This window comes from Choloepus didactylus, chromosome 21, assembly GCF_015220235.1.
Source record: "Choloepus didactylus isolate mChoDid1 chromosome 21, mChoDid1.pri, whole genome shotgun sequence".
Lineage (NCBI taxonomy): Eukaryota > Metazoa > Chordata > Mammalia > Pilosa > Megalonychidae > Choloepus > Choloepus didactylus.
This window is the reverse complement of record NC_051327.1, coordinates 16852326-16876498: the sequence shown is the minus strand read 5'-3', so window position 1 is coordinate 16876498 and position 24173 is coordinate 16852326. Positions and strand designations below refer to the sequence as shown.

Genomic DNA, 24173 nt, shown 5'->3' with positions numbered 1-24173 from the left:
TGGCCCTGTGCTGCGCACACACATGGGACCTGAGTTTAGCCCTTCCAGGCCTCCCTAGGCCAAGGGGGGTCGGGTGGTGGGGGTGGGTGTTGGGGGCACAACGGCAGACTCCACGGGACAGGGGCCGCGTGGCCTGTGACCTCAGCTTTTCCCTCTATGAAATGGGGGTGGTGGACTGGCCATCTCTAAGGGGATCCCAGAGCAGGGTCCCGGGTGGTCCTTGGGGAGTGGCACTTGGCACTCCACATGGAGAGGTCAGACTGCTGGGGACCCCGGCAGAACCCCGGCTGGGCTGAGGGAGGAGGACTGGCAGCCCCCGGACAGCCCCCCGCAAGCCTGGCCCCTCAGAAACGCCTCCCCCACTTGGGGGTGGGGTGTGGGTGTGGGACAGCTCCGGGGTCCAGTCTCGGACCTTGCTCACCTGTGTGCTGTCACTTAGGGAGTCGGAGTAACCGAACTGTGCCAGGCACAGCAGGAGGCCTGCCCTCTCCCTACCGCCCAAGGTGTGGGTGCCGCCCACGGGGAGCAGGGGGAGTAATAATTGGCAGCACCCCGCCAGCGTGGTGGAGAGGGCATGAGGGGAACACTTGTCATTTCAGGGGCTGCACTCTGGGTCATACCCCTGGGCAGTGCAGGGACAGGGGCAGAACCGGCGCTCTGTGGGGGCAGCTCCAGGAGAGGTGTTGGCAACCTGGGTGGAGGGTGTTCCCGGGAACCCACGAGCCCTGCCCAGGGAGCTCAGAGGAGAGGTGGGGCAAAGGGAGACAGTGGCTGGGGGCGATGAAATCCAGTCCTCCAGGTCTGTGAGAAGCAGCCTCAAAAATCTCCATTGCGGGAGGCCCAGGTGAGGTCCTGATGGGGGCACCCCAGAGAGCTGAGCTCCCAGCTGATAGGGGTGACAACACTTTGCCCGTGGGGAGCAAAGAGAACTTGTAGAGTGGGTCTGGGATCAGGAGTCAGCCCCCCAAAATGGGGCACTTAATAGCTTTTTGCCCTTGGGTATGTCACGTCTTCTGGAGCCTCAGGTTCCCTACCTGGGAGATGGGGCTAGGGAACCACTCTCCCTGATGGCTGAGAAGATGCAATGAGGTCTGCTGTGTAGAGTGATCGATAAGCGGCACTTGCACAACAAATGACAGTTATTAATTTTAACAGTACGATTACCCGCCTGTTTTACAGAAAAGGAAACTGAGGCTCAGAGAGACGAGCCCGAAGTCACAGACAACTAGCGAAGAGGCAGAGGCTGGACTTGAATTGCCAGTTGGTTCAAGGCTGAGGCTTCCCACGCGTGGAGGCCTTTGAAATGGTCTCCCCTCCCGGGGTAAAAAGGGGAGACAGGGTATGGGGCGTTGTTGGCGGCTGGGAGAGTTTGAGCAGCAGGGGAAGGGGAAAACCCGAGTGGAAATGGAAGGTGAGCGGGCAGACGAGGTAGCGCCCCGCCCCGCCCCTCACTCCCGCGTGGGTGCGAGACCCGGCTCCTTTAAGGCCGGGCCGGGGGCGTGTTCGGAAGGCTGAGGGCCCGCCCATGGGCGTGTCCTCCCGGCGCCCCGCCCCCGGGACTTGTAGCGGCGCCCCGGGAGGCGGTGCCCGCGCTGGCTCGGCGGCCGCTCGGGTGGCAGGCGGCGTTGGCGGCTCGGGCGGGCGCGGTTGCCTCCTCTCCTCTCCGGCGGCCTCCCCGCGCGCTGCCCCGGGCACACGTGGGCCGCACGGCGATGGCCCGCGCCCCGCGCCGCGGCGGGCAGGCTCGGGGGTGCCGGACGGCGGCGGCCCGAGTGAGCCGGGGCCGCCCTCCCGCCCTCGGGCCGGGGCCGCCCGGGATGGCCGTGCCGCCGCTGTGCCGGGCGCTGCTGCTCTGGCAGCTGCTGGCGGCGGGCGGCGCGGCGCTGGAGATCGGCCGCTTCGACCCGGAGCGCGGGCGCGGGCCGGCGCCGTGCCAGGCGGTGGAGATCCCCATGTGCCGCGGCATCGGCTACAACCTGACCCGCATGCCCAACCTGCTGGGCCACGAGTCGCAGCGCGAGGCGGCCGCCAAGCTGGAGGAGTTCGCGCCGCTGGTGCAGTACGGCTGCCACGGCCACCTGCGCTTCTTCCTGTGCTCGCTCTACGCGCCCATGTGCACCGACCAGGTCTCGACGCCCATCCCCGCCTGCCGGCCCATGTGCGAGCAGGCGCGCCTGCGCTGCGCGCCCATCATGGAGCAGTTCAACTTCGGCTGGCCGGACTCGCTGGACTGCGCGCAGCTGCCCACGCGCAACGACCCGCACGCGCTCTGCATGGAGGCGCCCGAGAACGCCACGGCCGGCCCCGCCGAGCCCCACCGGGGCCTGGACATGCTGCCCGTGGCACCGCGGCCGGCGCGGCCCCCCGGCGACGGCGGCCCGGGCCCAGGCGGGGGCGGCGGCGGCGGCGGCACCTGCGAGAACCCGGAGAAGTTCCAGTACGTGGAGAAGAGTCGCTCGTGCGCGCCGCGCTGCGTGCCGGGCGTCGAGGTGTTCTGGTCGCGGCGCGACAAGGACTTCGCTCTGGTCTGGATGGCCGTGTGGTCGGCGCTGTGCTTCTTCTCCACCGCCTTCACCGTGCTCACCTTCCTGCTGGAGCCTCACCGCTTCCAGTACCCGGAGCGCCCCATCATCTTCCTCTCCATGTGCTACAACGTCTACTCGCTGGCCTTCCTCATCCGCGCGGTGGCCGGAGCGCAGAGCGTGGCCTGCGACCAGGAGGCGGGGGCGCTCTACGTGATCCAGGAGGGCCTGGAGAACACGGGCTGCACGCTCGTCTTCCTGCTGCTCTACTACTTCGGCATGGCCAGCTCGCTCTGGTGGGTGGTCCTGACCCTCACCTGGTTCCTGGCCGCCGGCAAGAAATGGGGCCACGAGGCCATTGAGGCGCACGGCAGCTACTTCCATCTGGCCGCCTGGGGGCTGCCGGCCCTCAAGACCATCGTGATCCTGACGCTTCGCAAGGTGGCCGGGGATGAGCTGACCGGGCTCTGCTACGTGGCCAGCATGGACGCGGCGGCACTCACGGGCTTCGTGCTGGTGCCCCTCTCCTGCTACCTGGTGCTTGGCACCAGCTTCCTCCTGACGGGCTTCGTGGCCCTCTTCCACATCCGCAAGATCATGAAGACGGGCGGCACCAACACGGAGAAGCTGGAGAAGCTCATGGTCAAGATTGGGGTCTTCTCCATCCTCTACACGGTGCCCGCCACCTGTGTCATCGTTTGCTACGTCTACGAACGCCTCAACATGGACTTCTGGCGCCTTCGGGCCACCGAGCTGCTGTGCACGGCAGCCACCGTGCCTGGAGGCCGGCGGGACTGCTCCCTGCCGGGGGGCTCAGTGCCCACTGTGGCCGTCTTTATGCTCAAAATCTTCATGTCGTTGGTGGTGGGCATCACCAGCGGAGTCTGGGTGTGGAGCTCCAAGACTTTTCAGACGTGGCAGAGCCTGTGCCACCGCAAGATGGCAGCTGGCCGGGCCCGGGCAAAGGCCTGCCGGGCCCCTGGGAGCTATGGCCGGGGCACCCACTGCCACTACAAGGCCCCCACCGTGGTCTTGCACATGACTAAGACGGACCCCGCTCTGGAGAACCCAACACACCTCTAGGGATGCAGGCATGGACTGGGGCGGCCGCGGCCCCCTCCTAACCCTCCCCCTCCCAAAGAGACAGCTGACTAGCAGCTGCCCAGCTGTCAAGGTCAAGCAAGTGAGTGCATGGGGTGAGGAGACGCTCCTTCAACCCCCCCCCCCAATTGCTCACTGAGGCTGTCTCCCCTATCCCCCACAATGGGGGGCAAGTGGGGGTGTAGCCTGGCTGAGCCCCCCTGGCAGAGGAGGCGGCAGAGGGGAGCATGGCCCAGCAGGGAGTTTATTTAATGATGTAATTTATTGTTGAGTTTCTCTGGAAGCTGTGACTGGAATAAACCCCCGTGTGGCACTGCCGTGTCCTCTCTGGGGTGGGGAGGTGGAGGGCCCCTAGTGAGCAGAGCTGGGGGGTGGGTGCTGGGCTGATCCCCAGATGCCCAGTCTCTGGCTGCCCACCAATCAGGAGGAAGTTTCCCGGTGGCACAGCTGTGTCTTGCAGGAACCCCAGCCTCTGAGAGTGTGTGTGCGCGCTCTCCCTCTCACCTGTCCCTGCTCCTGTCAGCAGCCTCTGCTTGTCAGTCTCTGAGGCCAGGGTCTGTGCTCCCCAAGTAAGATTGGGATGCCTGCCGGGATACTCGGGGAATCCCACCCCTGGCCCCGGGGTTGTCTAGCTTGCTTGGGCCCTACGGGCAAGTTTTCCCTTTTCCAGACTTTGCTTTCCACATTTGTGTACAAAATGAGCCTATTAGCGGGTGTCACAGTTGTCTCGAAGGTCCCTTCAGAAGCTTAGGACTTGCCCCCACTGTCTCCCACGGGCCCACCCTGCTGGCCCTGCCCAGGACCTGGGGGCTGAGGCTGGGGTCCCGCCCCCCTCCTTGGGGCCCTATTCGGGGTGCCCCCCCATATCTCTGGGTAGAGTGGAGCTGCACTGGCATGTGGGCGTCTTGGTGGCAGACTTGGGTGTGGAGATGGAGAACCCTTGAGTATGGTGGGAATTGGGCTCCTGCTCTCCTTCAGGGTCATGTAAAGATTTGAGGCACCAATAGCAGCAGGGAGGAATGGGACACTGCTCCTTACTGGGGCAGATCTACCATGTGTTAGGGAAGCCCAGGACTGCTGGGGCCTGTCCCTGTCTGTGCACCCTAAGGAAGCAGGGTGTGTGGGTGGCTGTCCTGGAGAACCCGTCAGACCCCTGGGTCTCACCTTGGCCTCTGCCCTGGCCGCTGTGACTGCAGACAGGTGCGGGTCTAACAGGGCCGGCAATCAGCGTCAGTGCCTGGAGGCCCCATGGGCCCACCCCGCTGCTGGCCTCACTTTGGAGCCAAAAGGAGGCCCAAGGCAGGGGAGAAGTTCACACGCCCAAGGCTGACTGCTTCCTGTCAGTACTAGGGCTGAGCCCCCCAAACCCAGAATGGGGTTCCCTCAGGCAGGATTTCTTTGCCCTATATCCACCATCAGTCTCACAAGGTCAAGAGAGAAATCAGATGAGAATCAAGAAGATTGGGTCAAATTCCCAGAGGCAGGCCTAGTGTGGATTGAAGGGGTCAAGGGCTGTCCCTCACAAGGAACGGTGCCCCCCGACCCCTGGGGCACTTTGCTGTCCTTACATCTTTGCTTTTACGGTTTCTTACATGTGGAATGCCTTCTTCTTCTTCCTTTCTCCCTATCTCAATCTTAACTGTCACATAGAACACAAATCAAGTCCCAGTGCCTTCTTTGATCGTTGAAGCCAAGTGACCCAAACACCTTGAAACTCCTCATATGAGGGTCCTTGAGAAACAGAACAAGTTTATTGACGATAATAAGGAGCCCAGGTTGGAGCTGGGAGGGGGCAGCTGCTGCAACGAGCTGGGCTGACAAGCCAAGTCTGCAGGGGGCAGAACCAAAGATGGTAAGGGCCTGTGTGAGGCAGGGGCAGCTGGAGCAAGACGAGAGGAAGGAGTCCAGAGACCTGGAAAAGAGAAAGGCAAGTGATGTGTGTAGGGGTGAAGGGGTGGGGGGCAGTGGGCATCGAGTGTGGTGGTTCATCCTCCATTACCTGCCAGTCAGTGGAAGGGAAGGTTGCAGGGTGTGGTTGGCTGTGTTGGGCTCAGTGGTAAAGTCTGGTGGTTTCCAGGGTGGCTGGCACAGGAGGGGTGTGAGAGGGCAGGGGGAAACAATGCAGTCAGAGGGACAGACTCCAGGGGAGGACAGCTCCTTTGAGCCTGGTTTGGTCCACATGAACCAGGGCTTGGGAAGGAGGGCAGGCCCATGCCAGCTAAGGCTTCTCAGCTCTGCAAGACACTTTGGAAAAGTCCCAGACCCTGGAGGAAAAGGAAGGAAACACATTTATTGAAGACCTTTACAACAGCTCTCCAATTTGATCCTCTTATCCCCATTTTACAGATCAGGGAAGGGTTTGGACAGGGTTTGGCTGGCTCAGCATCACACAGCCTGTTGGTTTGAGGCAGAGGCTGGGAATTCAACCTAAGTCTGACTTGGGTGCTTTTGTGATTTTTCCCACCTGTGGGCCTGGTCCCCATCGTTTCATTGTTCTAACCTAGGGAGACTGTATCCCGAGAAGCTGGGCAAAGTGGGGGAGGGGAGGCAGGGAGAGACCAGAGCTATTCCCACAGCTGAACCTCCCCCCAAAAAAGAAAATTCCAAAGCCAAACAAAAATATCTGGGACACCAACATCTGCAGGCATGCACCTGTGGCCCCTTGGGCCTCCCTTTGGTGGTCTTGGTGTCCACGCATCTGGATCTAGGAGTGCAGTCTGTATGCAGGTGCACGTGCAGTGTGTACGTGGGTGCACGCACCACGGCGGGCCGAGCCATCTGCCTGAGTGTGAGCTTGCACATGTAGGGGGCCAAATTAACAGAACCTCTTAGCCCTGACCTCACAGTCAACACTTGTTCCAGGGAAACCATTCAAAGTACACAGGAGTCAGCAGGGGTGATCTTGGCTGAGGGCAGGCTGGGTCGTGAAGAGGTCCTAGGGAGGTCAGCAGCTCCCCTTGCTCCCCAAGACACACGCTGGAGGAGGAAGCCCCCTGCTTCCTCCCAGGGGCCAGTTCTGTGTAAAAAGGCCTACCGCCCTGTGCAGGGGATAGAGAAGTCATATAAGTCTCTTTCTACCTGGTTTGAGTTTTTCCACTCCATATCCTGCTAGGGACCTCCGGGCTCCATGGCAGGACATTGTTTCCTAATGGAAGCGTGGCTGCTTTGGAATCCAGACACCCCCATTCCACCCAACCATCCCCCCCGCTCCCCAGAGACCAGTGACGTGGCAGAGGTCTCAGTGGACTCTCCAGATGTACATTCAGACTCCTATCCTGCTGAATAGAGTTCTCTTTGTATTCTTGTCCCCATTTGAGACAATAACATCTCTCTTGTCCCCATTTGTAGTTATCAACCAAAGTGGCTGCCACAAGGCCACACCCCTGGGGAGTAAGGGACTGGGGAAGAATGGCCGAGACAGTTGCAGAGGATAAGGACACAATCATGGCCCCATAGGCACCGTCTAACAGACCCCTCCCCCCAACCCCAAGAAGCAGGACCTCAGGGATAGGGGCTGGGAGGCAGCAGGGCGTAGAAAACGCCAAGAGACCACACAACTCCCTTCTCCAAAGCTGGGCCTGGAGGGCATGAGCAAGCAAACTCCCATCTGACCTTGGGGCAAGCCAGCTTCGTCCCCTGCAGGGCTGAAAACTCCTGTCAAATGCTGGGCACAGGTCGTGGCTCAAAGGGTGTGCTCACCAAGGTCACAAGCAAGGCGGTGGCCAGGGCTCCAGGGTTCTCCTCAGATGTTCCTCCCATCTCACTGTGCGCTCCCCAGTCCAGCTGGTCAGGAACTGGCCGGTTCGTGTACCAGTAACGGGGGTCACAGCAGTGGCTCAGCAAATCCTTTGCACTCCTTAGGCAGCTGCCCCCCAGCAGTGGCCTACTACCCTCTGGCCTTAAACTAACCCAGCATAAAAGATAAATGAAGGCATAAATAAAACAAGGGGGGCCATGAGGTAGAAATGTCACAGCTAGGCACAAGGGAATTTGTTAACACTTTCATTCTCTCTGTTTGAAATTTTCTTGGAAAAGAAAGTGTTTTAAAATGTCAGTTTACTCCAAATTGAGTCCCATAAGGACTACATAAATTTCCATAATGAAACATGAAAACTTTGTTTCCCTTCATTCTCAGAAGTTTCAAATGTTTCATTTCTTTTCTGGGTTTTACACAGAGACAAGGCCAGGAGAGGATTTCAGGATTTTAAGGCATGCTTCAATTACCCAGGGCATCAGCCATATGTCCTGGAAGGTAAGAAATGCAGATGATAATCTCCCCTGTGGATAGAAAGACTGAGCGCCTCGCAATCCCGAGGCCTTCCCAGGTGGGAGAAGGGGCTGCTGGTGCTGGGGCCTGAGCGATCCACCCCCACCCCCAGAGCACAAAGAATGATTCACCAGGTTGTTTCTTCTTTATAAACACAAGTACATAATGTTTATTTGAAATTTCAATTTTATTACAAGTTCACCCTTTAATGGGGCCCTTCCTCCTTAAAGACAATTTAAAAAAACAACAAACATTTCGGATATCACTGAAGTGAAAACAGGATTCTCACTATTAACAAGCACAGACTGGATCTAGGCAAGAGGTGGGTGAGTGGCGGGGGGCCGGGTGATGAAACTGGACTGTCAGTGCTGAAATCGGGCCCGGAGGAGAAGGGCTGGGGGCCTGTCCACCAGCCACTGGAGCAAATTCCCCAAGTCCTTGGGCAAGAAGGACGGGGAAGAGACAGGGACCACACCTTGAAGTTTAATATTAGAGGCTTTATTCTCAAATTCTATGGGTTACAATCCCCTTGGACTTTTCCTTTAATTTAAATAGGTACAGAAGGGCTTAGGTGCTCAAATTTTCCAAATTCAAAGTTAATAGAAAAGAAAATATTAAACCCTGTTTCATATTTTTATCAAAATCTGCCATAAAAGGCAAAGAAGACTACAAAGTTTTGCCTAAATATAACAACTAGTGCTAGACTCATTGAGGGAAGGGGCTCTCTGAGCTTCTCCTCAGTTCTTTCCCCCACCTCCTACTGACACTGACCACTGAAATATTCCGGTTCTCAGGGAGTTCCAAGTCTGAGGCCAGAAGCGGCACGGGAGGCAGCTGGAGGGGATGGAGGAAGAGGCAGATCAGCCACTGCGGCAGGCACAGGGGATCCCCTTCCCTCAACCAGACCCCACTGCTTGCCCAGACAAGCCTCCACCCAACTTCTCTGAAGGAGAAAGGATGGCCTGAGGGAGAAGATGGGGGGGACAGGGGAAGGGCAGAATTAAAGCAAACACATTATCATATAAACTGTACTGTACATGTGCCAAAGCAAGATGAGAGAAGTATTTTACAAGATGTTCTTTATACAGTATCACTGCTGAAACAAGCAACTTTTAATAACTAGAAAAGTCAATTAAAAAAAATTAAACATTTAAATTCTTCCTGCTTTTCTTCTGCTCCCCTAAGAGCTTGTCTGGTATGTGGGTGGGCTGGGCTCCAACACCCCGCTGGCCAGATCCATCCAAAGTAAAGGTTATATGCATGATTATAAGCAGGACTCCAGTCTCTAAGTGAAGTGCCTTAGGTTTTCGTTTTTTTTTTTTTTTGAGGGGGTGAGGGGTGGGGAGAAGGTTGTCCCAAAGGGGAGAAGTGTTCAGGAATGGTTCTGGGAAATGTCCCTTCACTCTGCCAAGATCAACTCAAAAGATCACTACTGTTTCATAATGCTGGTGAACAGAGAATTCTGTATGGCACTCACTGATACTGCCACCTGAGAGGGGGAAGGAGGAAGAGACAGAGCACGGGCTTAAAAGAAACAAGACTGTATATAAATACAGATTGGAGAGAGAGAAAGAATCAACACTGTCTCTCCAGCTGGCCTGATTACTCGCGATCCTTCTATGTAATGCGGTATTCCCTCCCCTGGAGACCAGAGTGGCTTGGCACTGGCTGTGGTGACCAAAGTGGGAGGGGCCTTGGGAAAGAAGAAAGGGAAAGGCAGTGCGTTCACAAAGCCATGCCCTTGGACTCTTCCTGGAAACTCAGAAAGGGTGGGGTGGGGTGTAGGCCTTCTGTCCATAATCTTTCTAGGCAGAGACCACCAACCCAATATACTAGACTCCCCAAAGAGCTTTGCTTAAAGACTGCCCTGAGGAGAGTTTTAGACAAACAGCACAAGCTTGAGATGACGGGCATTTCTAGACTTCCTGTGAACTCCTCCATTCCAAGTTCCTTTGCAACCTTCCTCTCCTGCTCTCCTACCCTTCCCTTGCCCTCTCCTTCTACTCCCCCAACCTCGGCTCCCTTACCAGGGCCCTGCCTCTCTATTTCTTCTGTCTTCGTCCCCTGGACTGTCCAACAGACTCTGGCTCACTGTCCCCTTCGTCTTCAGCAAGCCGATCAGGAAACTTCTTGCGTCTTCTGCGGACATATGGGTGGCCAGGAAGATGTTTATGCAACAGAGCCACCAGACACTGTTCTGTCTTCACCATGCAGTTTAGCACATGGCTACCACGGCAGTTGTAAAGCTCAGCATTGATAAACACTTGTTTCACGTCTGTGAGAAACTCCTGCACAGAGCGGTAACTCCCACAGGAACATTTGTTCTGTACTGTCTGAAAGTCCATGGGGTGGGTAATCACATCATAGTAGTCTTCAGCCTCATCTCGGGTCACAGGCTCCCTGTGGAGAAGCACCAAATGGAGACATCAGCTCAGCCTTGAATGCAACTGAGAAGACCCCTGTCGTCAAAACACCAGCCCCAGACTGCCCCCACATGCTGGTCAGTCAACCTGCAGACATGGAGGTCTGTTCACCTTGTCCTAAGACTTGACCCTACCAATTTCGAAGGCAAATTCCCCTAACACTGACAAATGTCCTGAAAGGAAAGAGATCAGGGAAGCTTCTAGGTGTTCAGCTTGGAACACTTAGAATAGAGCCAGCTGCCCTATTTGAACACTGTCAGAAACTACAAAGTTGGCCCCGCCCCCTTGTAGAACACAGAGCTCACCTGAAAGGCCAACTGTAGCGGTACTTCACGATCTTGTGGAGGATCTCTTCACACTTCTGCAGCTCCAGGCTTTGCCTCCGGGAGCTCCGCTTGGTCTGAAGCACCTGGCACCAAAGAAAGACGACATGTTATTACAGATCCACCAAGACAGGAAGAAGAGTAGATGGGAGCATAAAATATATGTATCTGCAGAAAAAAGGAAAGAAAGAAAGAAAAGAGAACAGAAGAGAAGAGAAGAAGAAAGGAAATGAAAAGGAGTTCAACCATTTTCTTGCAGCAAAGACATCCAAGGTAACCTGACATTCCAGTCAGAGAGAACTCTCAGCCCTGCAGGCAGGCACCTTCCCATCAGCCTACCTGCCTCCTCCCTGGTGGACGGTAATCAAAGAAGCAGAAGGCAGAGAGCAGTTGCCATACTGGTATCCGTCCCACTAGGGATCAGCTACAGAGGGCCACTGCCAACAGGGCCCATGGGATCATGGTAATACACCGGATGAGTATCAACACACAACTGCAGAGAGCCAGAAGGGTTATGTGCCACCACCAGCAGCCAACTTTGGGGCATGGGGTTTGTCTCAATCAGGGCAGAAAAGCAAGAGGTGCAATTCCCCTTCCTGGGCTCTTCCACTGAAGGCAAGTGGGAGCTAAATGGCCCAAGGAGAAAAGAAGTGGGGGCTCCCTTCCAGAAGCCCTGCCAAGCTGTAGCTCACAGTAGTAAGAGCCAGAGTTGAAGAAGTTACAGCTGGGCAAGGAGTTTTAATGTCCTTTAATGTCCTCAAGCTCCCTAATGGCTTGCTCTATACCCCAACCCATCTCCAAGACCAATTTGATCTGTCAAAACAAACACATTTTCAAGAGTTTCTTTCAGTTCTTGAAAGCTCAAGTGAAATCTGAAGCGAAACCACCAGAATTACATTGGTTGGGGAGCATGGAGAAGTGTAACGTCCCTCCCATAACAACTGTTGACAAAAGACCAAACAGTAAGTAAGGCTCCAGCATTACTGACATTCCCACAAAAAAGACCCAACCCCTCTGAACCCACTGGAGACACATGGATACTATTTTAAAATCCTCAACAAGTTGCAGGCTGCCTGCTAACTCAAGGAGACTGTTTGCAGGCTACAGCAGGGGAATGCCGGACATAGCTGTTCCTGGAGGGCCTGCTGTCTCTGCCTACAGGCCTGTGGTTGCCTCATCAGCCTCCAAAATGGGGAGGAGGGAGAAGAGGGGGAGGCTCCCACCTGTTGTCTGATGACTTCCTAATGTGGGGGTAGGGAATAAGAAGTAGGAGAAAAAGAAAGGTTAGAAGGAGGATGATGATAATTCTTACCAGCTCATCAACCTCGGTGATCCTTTGTACCATAGGCGGTGCCTTCGGCCGAGACCTCCTGGTAGGATGCAGCTTCTTACCTGGTCGTCGACCTGGCCTTGCCACAGGAGGGATGATGCCCTGCTTGCCCCGGACAGTCTTTCGAGGTCTCACTGAAATGGAAAATATAGATTCAGAGCAGAACAGCTCAGGATGAAGGGAACATGTCTATGGGATGGGGGAGAGGGATGGAGGGAGATTAATTTGAACAAGAAAAGCAATGCCTTCCTTTGGTTTACGCTGGAAAATAAGATGCTCTTGCTATTTATCTTGTGCCCTACCTAACAGGACACTGAAGCTTCTCTTTTAAAAGGTAGCAGTAGTAGATGAAGAATGGAAACCTTTTACCAACTGCCGAAGACCTTTTAAGAGTCTCTTCAGAAGGCCAATTATTTCAATACTTCCCTCTTTTATCCCCACCCTGTTCAGTGACTCCCAGGAATGAGGCCCCTTGAAGGAGTTCACTGCCAAACTAAACTCACCCAGAAGGAGAAGCCATTCACTAGTAAGTCTACCTGGAGTTCCCGCAGCCCAAACCCAGCCTCAGAGAGTGTATGTAGTGTCTATACTCACCTTTGAAATGGAAGGTGATTGTAGAATAGGCCCTGTTTCATAATCCCCAGAGTATCCTACACTTACCATCCCAATCTTTTCAGAGAAAAGCTAATAATAATGTGAAGAACCAAAAGCCTCCCTCATTGAAAACAATCCAGGACTGCCCCCAGTCCTGATTTCTTACATTTCTAAAAATCACAGCCATGAGGTAGGCCACTTCCATAGCAACCCTGCCCAGGATCCCCAAAGAGAGAATAAAGAATACAAAGGCCACCGAGACTATCTGAGTCTCAGGTTTACACCAGGTGCTCAACGTCAGACAGACCAACATCCCACAATATATTCTCAGTGAGCAGTGCTCCATAAGGATTAACTCAAGGCTTCACTGAACAAATTTTCCATGACCTTTCCTTGCTCACACCTTAGAAAGCAGGGACGTGACATTTGGACAGATGGGGGATCAAGAGGCAATGATACACAGAAACAAAAGACAACATTTTACATTCTATTTCAGGACCACGACAACCCTTCTTTTGCTATTTCAGGGTCTCTTGCTCAAGACTAGGCTGGTAAGAGAGCGAGACGCTGATTCCAAAGATGGAGCCTGGGACGCCAGGAACAGCTACCAGCCCAAGGCCTGGAGTTGTACTAGAGAACCACATGCTTGGTGGCCTAACAGGTGGAGCCGACAAAGGGCTCTGATGCACCAAATACTTCCTAGATTCCTCTGGCAGACAGGGGAGCTGGGAACCTAGAGGGGTCTCTTTTCTACTTACCTGTAAAGAATGTGTATTTTGGAAAGAGTGAGGCTGTGAAAAGGCTACATTGTAGAACTTATATTTAACTAGGAAGATGACAACATTCTCAAAGACTCATAAACAATGAATGTGAAAATAAGTCAATAAAGTGACAAAAATGATGCGACCTATTTTTTTTTCCCCCCTACTGGCATCTAGTGAGAACAGAGCTGAACCTTCCCAACCAACTGAAGCATAAGCCAGGGAAAAACCAGTCATTTCTTTTCAAATTAGCAAAGCTATTAACCCCTGCAACTACAGGGAAAAGAAAATCACTGTAACGGGAGAGATAAAAATAACTTCTCTGAAAGCAGCATTGCACCAGAGGCCAAAAGAACTCTTAGGAAATGGCAATGGGCCTAGACCTGCCTTATGCATTTTCTCCCTAACGTTGAGAGGCTTGCCATAAACATACTTGAAGGCCACCACGTCTCACAGTGAGTGGATTTACCACAGGCTGATGCTCTTGAGCCCAAGCCACCTCACCTCCTACCGGGAAGGTGGTTAAATGGCATCTTCAACGACTAAATTGAAAATATGGTAGCTGAGTTACCCCACAGCCACAACAAGTGTGAAACTAGGAAAACAACAAGATGGAGATACCAGTTAATCTAATGCCAAACCAGCCATTCCAAGTCAACTTGCGAGACTGTGAGGTTAACCATGAAGGCAAACTGAATACTTACATCGTAAACCAGCCACCTCATAATCTTCCTCCTCCTCCTCCTCTTCTTCCTCTTCTTCCTCTGAATTGCTCTCATCATCTTCACCATCCTCAGAGGAAGATTCTTCGGTATAATTTCTGTGAGGAGGAAAAAGCATTCAGGGAACATGGTTGTAGCCCAGAAGTGGCCCTGAGAAAGGCTAATGTCCTACAAGGAACTTGGGAACTTTTTTCTCTTCACAGACTAGAAACTTTTGATGACAAGGGGAGGGAACCTGAATCCAGGCCAGGACACAGGGAAAAGAATGAAAACTTCAGCTTCAACAACATGGCTCTCTCCACCAGGCCCCAAATGGTTGGGGCAAGACAACAATGACAAACAAAAAACAAACAAACAAAAAAAATCAAAACCAGAATGCAACCCTGCCCCTCACCACACAAAACAATACAAAACACTCTTCTTTTTGTCTCAAAAAAAAAAAAAAAAGAGCCAGATAATGTAACATTTCAGGTATTAAAAGCTGTCCCCAATTCTAGAGTGAGCTGAAAGGATAAACAGAGCCCTGACAGGTGTTACTCCACCTTGATGGCCCCCTTCCAGGAGCTGAAACAGCTTGCAGATGACTGTGACATCAAAGCAATGGTAATCCCAGCTCAGAACAGCTGGTCCCAAGCCCCCCATTTCAGAGGAGCATGCCTCATATCTCTCTAAGTGTAGCTGGAATGGTGTAAGAAATAACAGAGTAATACTGCTAGGTGGGGTCAGGATCAAACGGCTCTGCTCTTTAAAAGAAAGGCCAAGCTGGAGTGCCTATAAGCTGCCCTTTCACAACCTCAAATTCCAGTGTGGAAAACAGCAGTAATAACTTGGCAGATATTAGGCATCTCAAAGCTCTTTGCAAGGCCCTGTGTTTGCCTTATTAGAGTTAGGGCAATGAACAAAGTACCAACTTCACTCTCAGGACACAAATAAGCTCATGGTGAATCAGTCATGTACAAAACTACCCATAAAGACAGGGCACACTAAATACTATTTTAGAGATTTAGGCTCAGTTGGAACACAGAGAAGGAACAAGTAATGCTAAGGATCTAAGGTCATTTCAAAAAGGCAGCAAAATTTTAGCTGGGCGACGGCAGTTTACCCATTTTGGAGTTCTGGGGAGAAAAACCATTCCCAGCTGAGAGGAAAGCTCAAACAGCAAAGATGAATAATGAGCAGTCTGTGACAAGCACATAAAGATGGGAACTAGAGATCATGAAAACACAGGCTAGTACGGTGGTAACAAGAGTCACAAATGTTAGGCTAGAGTTTGGATTTATTCTAAAGGGAATGGAAACATGGAAAGCTTATGAACAGGAAAAGTGACATGAGCAGATCAGTGCCTAACGTTAAGTCACTCAATCACAATGGCTGGATGGATAAGAGTGGAAAAAATATGAGGTAAGGAAGAGGAGTTGAAATGTCATTGAAGGAGCCCAGGTGAGAGATTAGGAGGGCCAAATGACAGCAGGGACAGTGGAGAATGGAGAGCAGGAGACTGATTCAAGACTTCTTGGTGTTGAATCGATAGCATTTGGCAAAGGAATGGATATGGAGGATAAGGCAGAGGAAGATGTCCAAGCCAATACCAACATTCTAATCATAAGAAGGATAACTATTGGTATGAGCAAAGAAGGTAGTGGGTTTGAGGATTTTTAGCAGGGGGTGGTTGCAGAAGTAATCACAAAAAAGTAAGTAGACAGTGTGCAAGCAAAAGACAAAGGGAGATATACTGTTACTTGAGAAGACAGTATGGTCAGGAGAATATACAGAATGTGGCTGGCAGTGAAAACCAGAAATGTTAACCTTAAGCTAGAATTACAAATCAGAGCCCTCTGAGCTCCTACTATGGTACCTTCAATTACCAGCCTCTGTACCCAAAAGATGAACTAAAGCTCCTGATAATCATTCAGTTTGAATAACTGGAGCTTCATTATGAAAGCTGTTTATTTTTAAAAGAAAAAATTCTCACCTGCCACGGGAGTTGCGCCTGGCAGTAGCAGGCTGGCAAGCTGGGCACTGCCACTCACCATCTGGTACTTCATAGAGGGCCGGCCTCAGACAAAACAGGTGGAAGGCTTTATTACACTCATCACACAAGATCAGTTTGTCATCTTCACCTGCAAAGAAATAAACTTCCATGACACTGTCTGGAGTGTGGCAGCAGTATATGAGTTGTAAGAAAGAGCCGCTGACCCCTCAATTAACGCCAGGGAAGAACAAACATTCTAACAGTATAGCACTCCCCCATTAAAAAAAAAAAAGCAATTCTTTTGCAAAAAGAAATAGCATAAACTAGACTACATGTAATTAAGGGCTCGGTTCTCCTGATTTTACATCCCAAAATCTACCCAGGGCTAGGACAGGACAGTTAACATTTACTAGGAGGTAGCAAAAACAAAGTAATAAAGGGAAATTTCACTTGCTCTCCTCTCTAACTAAGAGATGATTCAAATCCCCCAAGAACTATTACATTTTCTGTCCTCCTTCCACTGCAAACCCCCAAATGTTCTCCAACGCAGATACGACAAGGCTTCTCTTAAGCCCTTCTGTTTCCCTACCTTTGAAAATATACTGAACCATCCTAACACAATCATGTCCTCTCTCCAACCTTAATTCTAAATCAACTTTTTCCAGCTCCCGTATGATTTTACATAGGTCTTTTCATCCTGGGGAATTAAACCACAGACTAATTCACAAAATAACTTTAGCCTCTGAGAAGTCAATCACTGGGGAGCTTTTAATCATAAAGTTTCTTTCACACACATGGGATCTGAACGCCCTCAACATTAAAGAATCTCAAATGCCTTGCTCTGTAGGCCTGAGTAGTCTTTAAAATGTACAAAGACTGCCCCCTGCCGGTAGCATCTATCTTGGAGATAACCAAAATTCTGAGATAATGAATGTATTTAAAATTTTAAGATTAATTAATTTTGCCCCCTGTAAAAAGTCTAAAGGTTGGAGAGATTAACTGGTCTTATTTTATATCCTAAACTGAGCAATCAAGGGCCTGCTTTGGTTTCCTAGCATATGATTTCAAAGACGAGCATTTTACATACTTGGAAAGAAAAGGTAAAACCTGCCCCATCACACTTAAAAGCTACATACACAGAATTCTTTTGGAGAGAACAGAAGATCCTGGGAGTGGAGACCCTAGTCCATAATATACTCAGACTGACAACTTTGATCTAAATATACCTTTCTTTCGACAAACTTTGCATCTAGCATTTTCTGCTGACATATCCCACTTGATACAGGCATCAAGCATCCCAAGTAGAACATGCATTCTGGAAAAAGTCTGAGCTTCACGGATTGCTGTCTTCCATTTTTCCAGTGCAGATGCAACCTAAACAGAACCAGGGCAACATTACTATAATGACTTCAAAGACTTGAATTTGGAGTCTTTACATAATAGTGACAAAGAGTATATGTTGAGAAAAGACTAAGAATAAAATAGAGAATTGAGTATATTTACCTTCCAGAGCTTCTCCAGTATAACTCATTTATTTTATATAAGAAATCAAGGGTCCAAAGGGTGAAAAAAGTTGCCAAAGGTCACACAAAGAATGAAGGGGGGAAAGGGGAATGACTAGAGACTAGTCTCTTCTAGTGAAGTCCACTTAAAAGTATCATTTAAATGCCAGTAAATGCTAGTTTATGATGACATCATTGTAGTTAATAAAACTTCGGTTCCCAAGATTATCAGTTTCTGGACTAAGGTGTAATATAATTCAAGATTATAGGCCTGTAAGTGGTAAATATTACCTATAAAGCATTCTATTAATGTATTATAGATACATTAAAGTACTAAGTACATGATACAAAATATTTCTCTTGGCTTTATCACCAACTTCTAACTAAAATGAAATTTTTAAAGTCCCAGGGTAACACCAGCTGACTTCATTCTGGCCAGTTAACCTCAGCATAACCCACACTGCTTCTTCCCCTCATCAGAAAATGTGTGTTAATTTAGACTCTGTCCAAGTAAAACATGATGGGGGGAAATGTAACTAGGAATTTCAGTGATAGACTACCTCTCCCCTATAAAATATACATTTGAAGGAGGTTTTAAAAATCCTCAGCTTATTCACATTTATGTGATTTAATGTGACATGGAAGATGGAATAGAAAGATAATCCCAGCATTTCAGGATGAGGACACGTTTTTAATTTAAATCCACTAATTCAATTTTTTAAAAAGGGTACTAAATATGCTCAAAGAACTAAAGGAAAACATGGATAAAAAATAAAGGAAATCAAGAAAATGAAAGATGAACACAAAGAGAATATCAACAGAGATGGAAATTAAGAAAAGGAACTAAAAGAGCTAAAGTCCGCAGTAACAGAAACAAAAAATTTCCTAGAAGGGTTTAACAGCAGATCGGAGCTGGCAGAAGAATCAGTGAACTTGAAGATAAGACAACTGAAATCATCCAGCCTGAGGAGCAGAAGCAGGAAAGAATGAAGAAAAGTGAATAGAGCCTGAGGAAACTGAGGGACGCCATCAAGCATACCAACATATGCACTGTGGGATTTCCAGAAGAAGAAAGAGAGAAAGGGGCAGAGAGAATATTCAAAGAAATATTGGCTGAAAACTTCCCAATTTTAATGAAAGACATGAATAAACTGAAATTTAAGACCATCCAATGCTCAATGAACTCCAAACAGGATAAACCCAAAAACAGATCTACATTGTGCCAATGTTATAATCAAATTGACAAACGCCAAAAATAGAATTCTGAAAGCCACAGCAGAGGCTTTCAAAAGGGAGTCCCAATAAGACCAGTTTCTCCTTGGAAACCATAGAGGTAAGAAGACAGTGGTAAGATATATTTAAAGTGCTGAAAGCAAAACATTGCCAACTAAGAATTCTGTATTCAGCAAAATTGTCATTCAAAAATGAGGATAAGGAAGTTGAAGCTCTACTCCGAGTCTGATGTGGCTGACTGCAGGGAGGCTCAGCAACCTGGCTACAGAGCCGTCCCCCTCGAACATCAGCTCCATCCATCACAGTTTCCTCCCAGGCAATCATTAGATGAGTCGATGCTCCATCCCTCTTTTGTGGCCAACGCACCAGACTGCACAAAGCCAGCCATCTACAAAGGCAACCAACTTGCAACAGAGCCAGAAGAGTCAGTGAGCACTGCAGGAGAGGAGTGGAGAGTGGGTGAGACAGTCAGTTGAGAGACTCCCAGAACAGTCCAGGCAGAACTGGTAAGGAACACTTCAGTGGCAAAACCAGGGAAGGAAGAGAGAGGGTATAAAAAAAGACTCCAGATACCATCTTTATAGTCTGCTTTCAGCTTTCACTGCAAACAAAAAAGAAAAATGCCTCTGTGACAGATTTGTGTGCTATGAAGGGAAGCCATGTTCCAAGATCTGCTTGCCTCACAAACTGCAAGCTTCTTATCTTTCTATCTCTTAGATACTTCTGAATCCTTTCTAGCTCTTCCCTGCTGCAGCAGCTTTTCCCTCTCCCTACCCCAGCAGGTGAACTCACAGCCCTCCCACCTATGTGGTTCCAGATGGATTAGCCCTACCAAGGCCCTGCTCAGGAGCTCTTTAAAGAGCACCTCTCCCTCTCTCTCTCTTTTGGATTCTGGATGCATGAAAAAAAAAAGAAGACTTAATATTACAGAAAATAACATCAACTTAAATATTCAGAATAAGTGTCATATGTCATTAAAAAATTTATTGTAGCAACAAATATACAACTCAAAATTTCTATTTTAATCCCTTTCACAAGTGCAATTCATTACATTTACAATATTGTGCTACAACTGCTAACATCCATCACCCAAACTTTTTTTTTTTTTAATTAAATTCAGTTTTATTGAAATACATTCACACACCATACAATCATCCATGGTAAACAATCCACTGTCCACAGTATGATAACATAGTTATGCGTTCATTACCACAATCTATCTCTGAACATTTTCCTTACATCAGAAAGAACCAGAACTAGAATAAAAAATAAAAGTGAAAAAAGAACACCTAAATCATCCCCCCATCCCACCCTATTTGTCCTTTAGTTTTTATCCCCATTTTTCTACTCATCCATACGCTACATAAAGGGGGTGTGATCCATAAGGTCTTCACAATCACACTGTCACCCCTTGTAATCTACATTATTATATAATTGTCTTCAGGAGTCCAGACTGCTGGGTTGGAGTTTGGTAGTTTCAGGTATTTACTTCTAGCTATTCCAATACATTAAAACCTAAGAGGTGTTATCTATATAGTGCATAAGAATGTCCACCAGAGTGACCTCTTGACTCCATTTGCAATCTCTCAGCCACTGAAACTATTTCGTCTCATTTTGCATCCCCCTTTTGGTCAAGAAGATACTCTCAGTCCCACGATGCCGGGTCCTCATTCATCTCCAGGAGTCATATTCTGCATTGCCAGGGAGATTTACAACCCTGGGAGTCGGGTCCCACGTAGGGGGGAGGGCAGCGAGTTCACCTGTTGAGATGGCTCAGTTAGAGAGAGAGGGCCACATCTGAGCAACAAAGAGGTACTCAGGGGGAGACTCTTAGGCACAATTACATGCAAGTTTAGACTCACCTTTGCAGCAACGAGCTTCATAAGGGCAAGTCCCATGATCAAGGGCTCAGCACATCAAACCACCAGCCCCAATGTTTGCGACAACATCAACACCAGTCCAGGTGCGGATGTCCAACACATCCGCACCTTCCCCCAGATCCTCAGGGCTGGGGAGGGGGAGGCTGTAAATATATTTTTTATTATCTGCCCAAATTACTCTGGGATGTGTCACTATTTCACTCCAGCCTATACTAACCTACCGCATCTCACTTCCTATTTAAAGTTCCATGAAATTGTGGTGTTTGAACAAAGCAACTGTAGAGTTGTACCGTTTAGAAAATTTAGATCCTGTACCAAATAGATATCTCTTCCCTTGGTCTCATATGGAAGTTGAAGTTTTAAAACACAATCAGTTTCAACCTTTACCCTTTGGCCTGGCTTGCCCTGGTCTTAACCAGACCTGCTTCATTCATTTCACTAATTGAAGTCTGGGCTCTTTTTCAGCTTTTTTTTTTTTTTTTTTTTTGACAGTTGCTGTATGCACTAATACTGACATTCATATCTGCCAAGCTCTAGCTCTGAGTTTCAGGTGTCTCAGAGATATGAATTGTTCCAGAGACCAATCAGGTTATACGCTAGGGGATCAGCATCTCAAAGTTTCGAGACAGGCATTACAATTCAGGGATAGAGTTAACTGCTGTAAGAGCTTACAATCTAGGGACTATTACAATTATTATGTCCACGTTAGGCTATGTTCTAAGATTCAATTCTGAGTTTACACATTGTAGTTAGTCCATATTGGTGAGGCATCATCCCTCTCACCATGTTTTCTCCAACACTTTTTTTACTCCAATATATATATTTTCCTACAATTTTATAGAGTTATATTCACATACATTTATCCACAGCGTACAATCAGTTGTTCATGGTATCATCATAAAGTTGTACATTTATCACCACAATCAGCACTTGAACATATTGATTACTACAAGAAAAGTTGTTTGTTTTTTTTTTGTTTTTTTTTTTAGCAATAAGAAAAAAATGATAAAAAGAAAAACAACGTCATACAATACAATATACTAGTAAGGACAGCAAATACCACTACCAAGAATCCCATATTCCTCCCCTATATCCCTCTCATATACATTTAGCATTGGCATATTGCCTTTGTTACATTTAATGGAGGTATATTACAATGTTACTGTTGACCATAAACTCCAGTTTGCTTTGATTATGTTTTTTCTGAATACCATCCCCTTTTCAACTCTCTACATGGTTGACATTCATTTGCTTTCCCACATGCAAAAACATTTTTATATTTGTATATTTAGTAACAGTCATTGGCCACTCCAGTTTCTGCCACGTTATACAGTCCCAGTCTTTCTCATCTATCTTTACCTCTGGTGTCATACATTCTCCTATCCCACCTCTTTCAGCTTTACTCACAGACATCTTTGTTCAATGTACTTAAAATACTGTGCTACCATCACACACTATTATGCTATCTATTTCTGGATCTATGCAATCAATCCTAAACATTCTGTAGTCCTTCAGCATCAAATGGCTGGTCTCTGCCTTCTTTCTATCTCCTGGTTGCCTGTGTTGTCAGCTTTTAACTCCCAAAGTTTGTTCATTAATGTCTTCATATTAGTGAGACCATACAGAATCTGTCCTTTATGTTTCTGGCTAACTTCACTCAACATAATGTCAAGGTTCATCCACATTATTACATGATCCATGTCTTTGTTCTGTCTTACAGCTGCATAATATTCCATCATGTGTCTATACCACAGTTTGTTTATCCACTCATTCTTTGATGGACATTTGGGCTGTTTCCATCTCTTGGCAATTGTGAATAATGCTGCAATAAACATCGGTTTACAAATGTCTGTTTGTGTCTTAAGTTTCAGTTCCTCTGAGTATATACCTAGCAATGGAATAGCTGGGTCATATGGCAAATCTATATTTAGCTTCCTGAGGAACCTCCACTGTCTTCCAGACTGGTTGCACCATTCTACATTCCCACCAACAATGAATAAGTGTGCCTCTTTCTCCACATCCTCTCCAGCACTTGTCATTTTCTGTTTTTTGGATAATGGCCATTCTGGTAGGTGTGAGATGATATCTCATTGTGGTTTTGATTTGCATTTCCTTAACAGCCAGTGAAGTTGAGCATTTTTTCATATGTTTTTGAGCCATCTGTATTTCCTCTTCAGAAAAATGTCTGTTCATGTCTTTTGCCCATTTTTTAATTGGATTGTTTGTCTTTCTGTTATTGAGATGCAGGATTCCTTTACATATTCGGGATATTAAACCCTTATCTGATATGTGGTTTCCAAATATCATCTCCCATTGTGTAGGCTGCCTTTTTACTTTTCTGACAAAGTCTTTTGATGTACAAAAGTGTTTAATTTTGAGGAGATCCCATCTGTCTATTTGTTCTTTGGTTGCTCGCACCTTGGGTGTGAGGTATAAGAAACCACCTCCTATCACAAGATCTTTAAGATATTGCCCTACATTTTCTTCTAAGAGTTTTATGGTTTTGGTGCTAATGTTTAGGTCTTTGATCCACTTTGAGTTAATTTTGGTATAAGGTGTGAGATGGACATCCTCTTTCATTCTTTTGGAAATGGATATCCAGTTCTCCAAACACCATTTATTGAACAGGCTGCTCTTTCCCAGTTGCTTCGGCTTCACTGCCTTATCAAAGATCAGTTGTCTGTAGATGCGAGGGTCTACTTCTGAACACTCAATTCGATTCCACTGATCAGTATATCTGTCCTTATGCCAGTACCATGCTGTTTTGTAATATGCTTCAAAGTCAGGTAGTGCATCACCCAAACTTTTTTATCACTTCAAACAGAAACTGTACCTCTTAAGCAATAATTTAATTTTTCACGTCCCTCTCCCCTCCATCCCCTACCCCCAGCTCCTGGAAACCTGTAATCTACTTTCTGTCTCTGAATTTGCATATTCTAGGTATTTCATATAAGTGAGATCATACAGTGTTACATCCTTTTGTATTTGGCTTATTTCACTCAACATGATGTTGTCAAGGTTCTAAACCAAAAAAAGAGGAATATATTAAAATATTATTCCCAGAATACATAGAAGCTGAGGGACTTCATCACCACTAGACCAGCTAACTCTTCAAGAAATGCTAAGGGGAGCTTAGCAGGTGGAAAGGACCCTAGACAACTGACTGAAGCCACAGGAAGAAACAGATCTCCAGTGAAGAAAATGACATGGGTAAATATAAATACCTGCACTACTGTATATTTTATTTGTAACTCCACTCTTTACTTCCTACAGGATCTAAATGCCAAATGCATAAAATGTAGTAATAAATCAATGGTTTTGGACTTTTAATGTACAAATAAGTAATTTGTAACAAGAACTACATAAAGGTGGCGGGAGAGGAGTATAGAAACATAGTTCTTGTATACTACTAAAGTTAAGTTGGTATCAAAGCAAATGAGATTGTTACAGAATTAGGATATTTTAATCCCCAAGGTAACCACAAAGAAAATATCAGAGAATATGCAAACTCAGAGACAGAAAATAGGGTACAGGTTACCAGGG

General features: G+C 48.2%; 2 protein-coding genes across 2 annotated transcripts in view; one reads left to right on the top strand and one right to left on the bottom strand.

The window, feature by feature from the left end:
* Positions 1-1645: 1645 nt before the first annotated feature.
* FZD9 (frizzled class receptor 9) lies at positions 1646-3936 on the top strand. Its single transcript, XM_037814591.1, has one exon. The coding sequence runs from the start codon at positions 1713-1715 to the stop codon at positions 3603-3605; it is 1893 nt and encodes a 630-aa protein (XP_037670519.1). The 5' UTR covers positions 1646-1712; the 3' UTR covers positions 3606-3936.
* A 5200-nt stretch (positions 3937-9136) lies between these two features.
* BAZ1B (bromodomain adjacent to zinc finger domain 1B) overlaps positions 9137-24173 on the bottom strand; it is a 74154-nt gene continuing 59117 nt past the window's right edge. The window contains exons 14-19 of the mRNA XM_037814174.1: positions 17242-17389; positions 16016-16163; positions 14026-14141; positions 11949-12100; positions 10619-10722; positions 9137-10290 (exon numbers count right to left, since the gene is read on the bottom strand). Of these exons, the coding sequence (XP_037670102.1) occupies positions 9933-10290; positions 10619-10722; positions 11949-12100; positions 14026-14141; positions 16016-16163; positions 17242-17389 (1026 nt within the window). The 3' untranslated portion in view covers positions 9137-9932. The remainder of the gene's footprint in view (positions 10291-10618; positions 10723-11948; positions 12101-14025; positions 14142-16015; positions 16164-17241; positions 17390-24173) is intronic.

Bases quoted from the DNA above. Each gene is read 5' to 3' on its own strand.
- FZD9 (XM_037814591.1), top strand. From the start codon at position 1,713: ATGGCCCGCGCCCCGCGCCGCGGCGGGCAGGCTCGGGGGTGCCGGACG.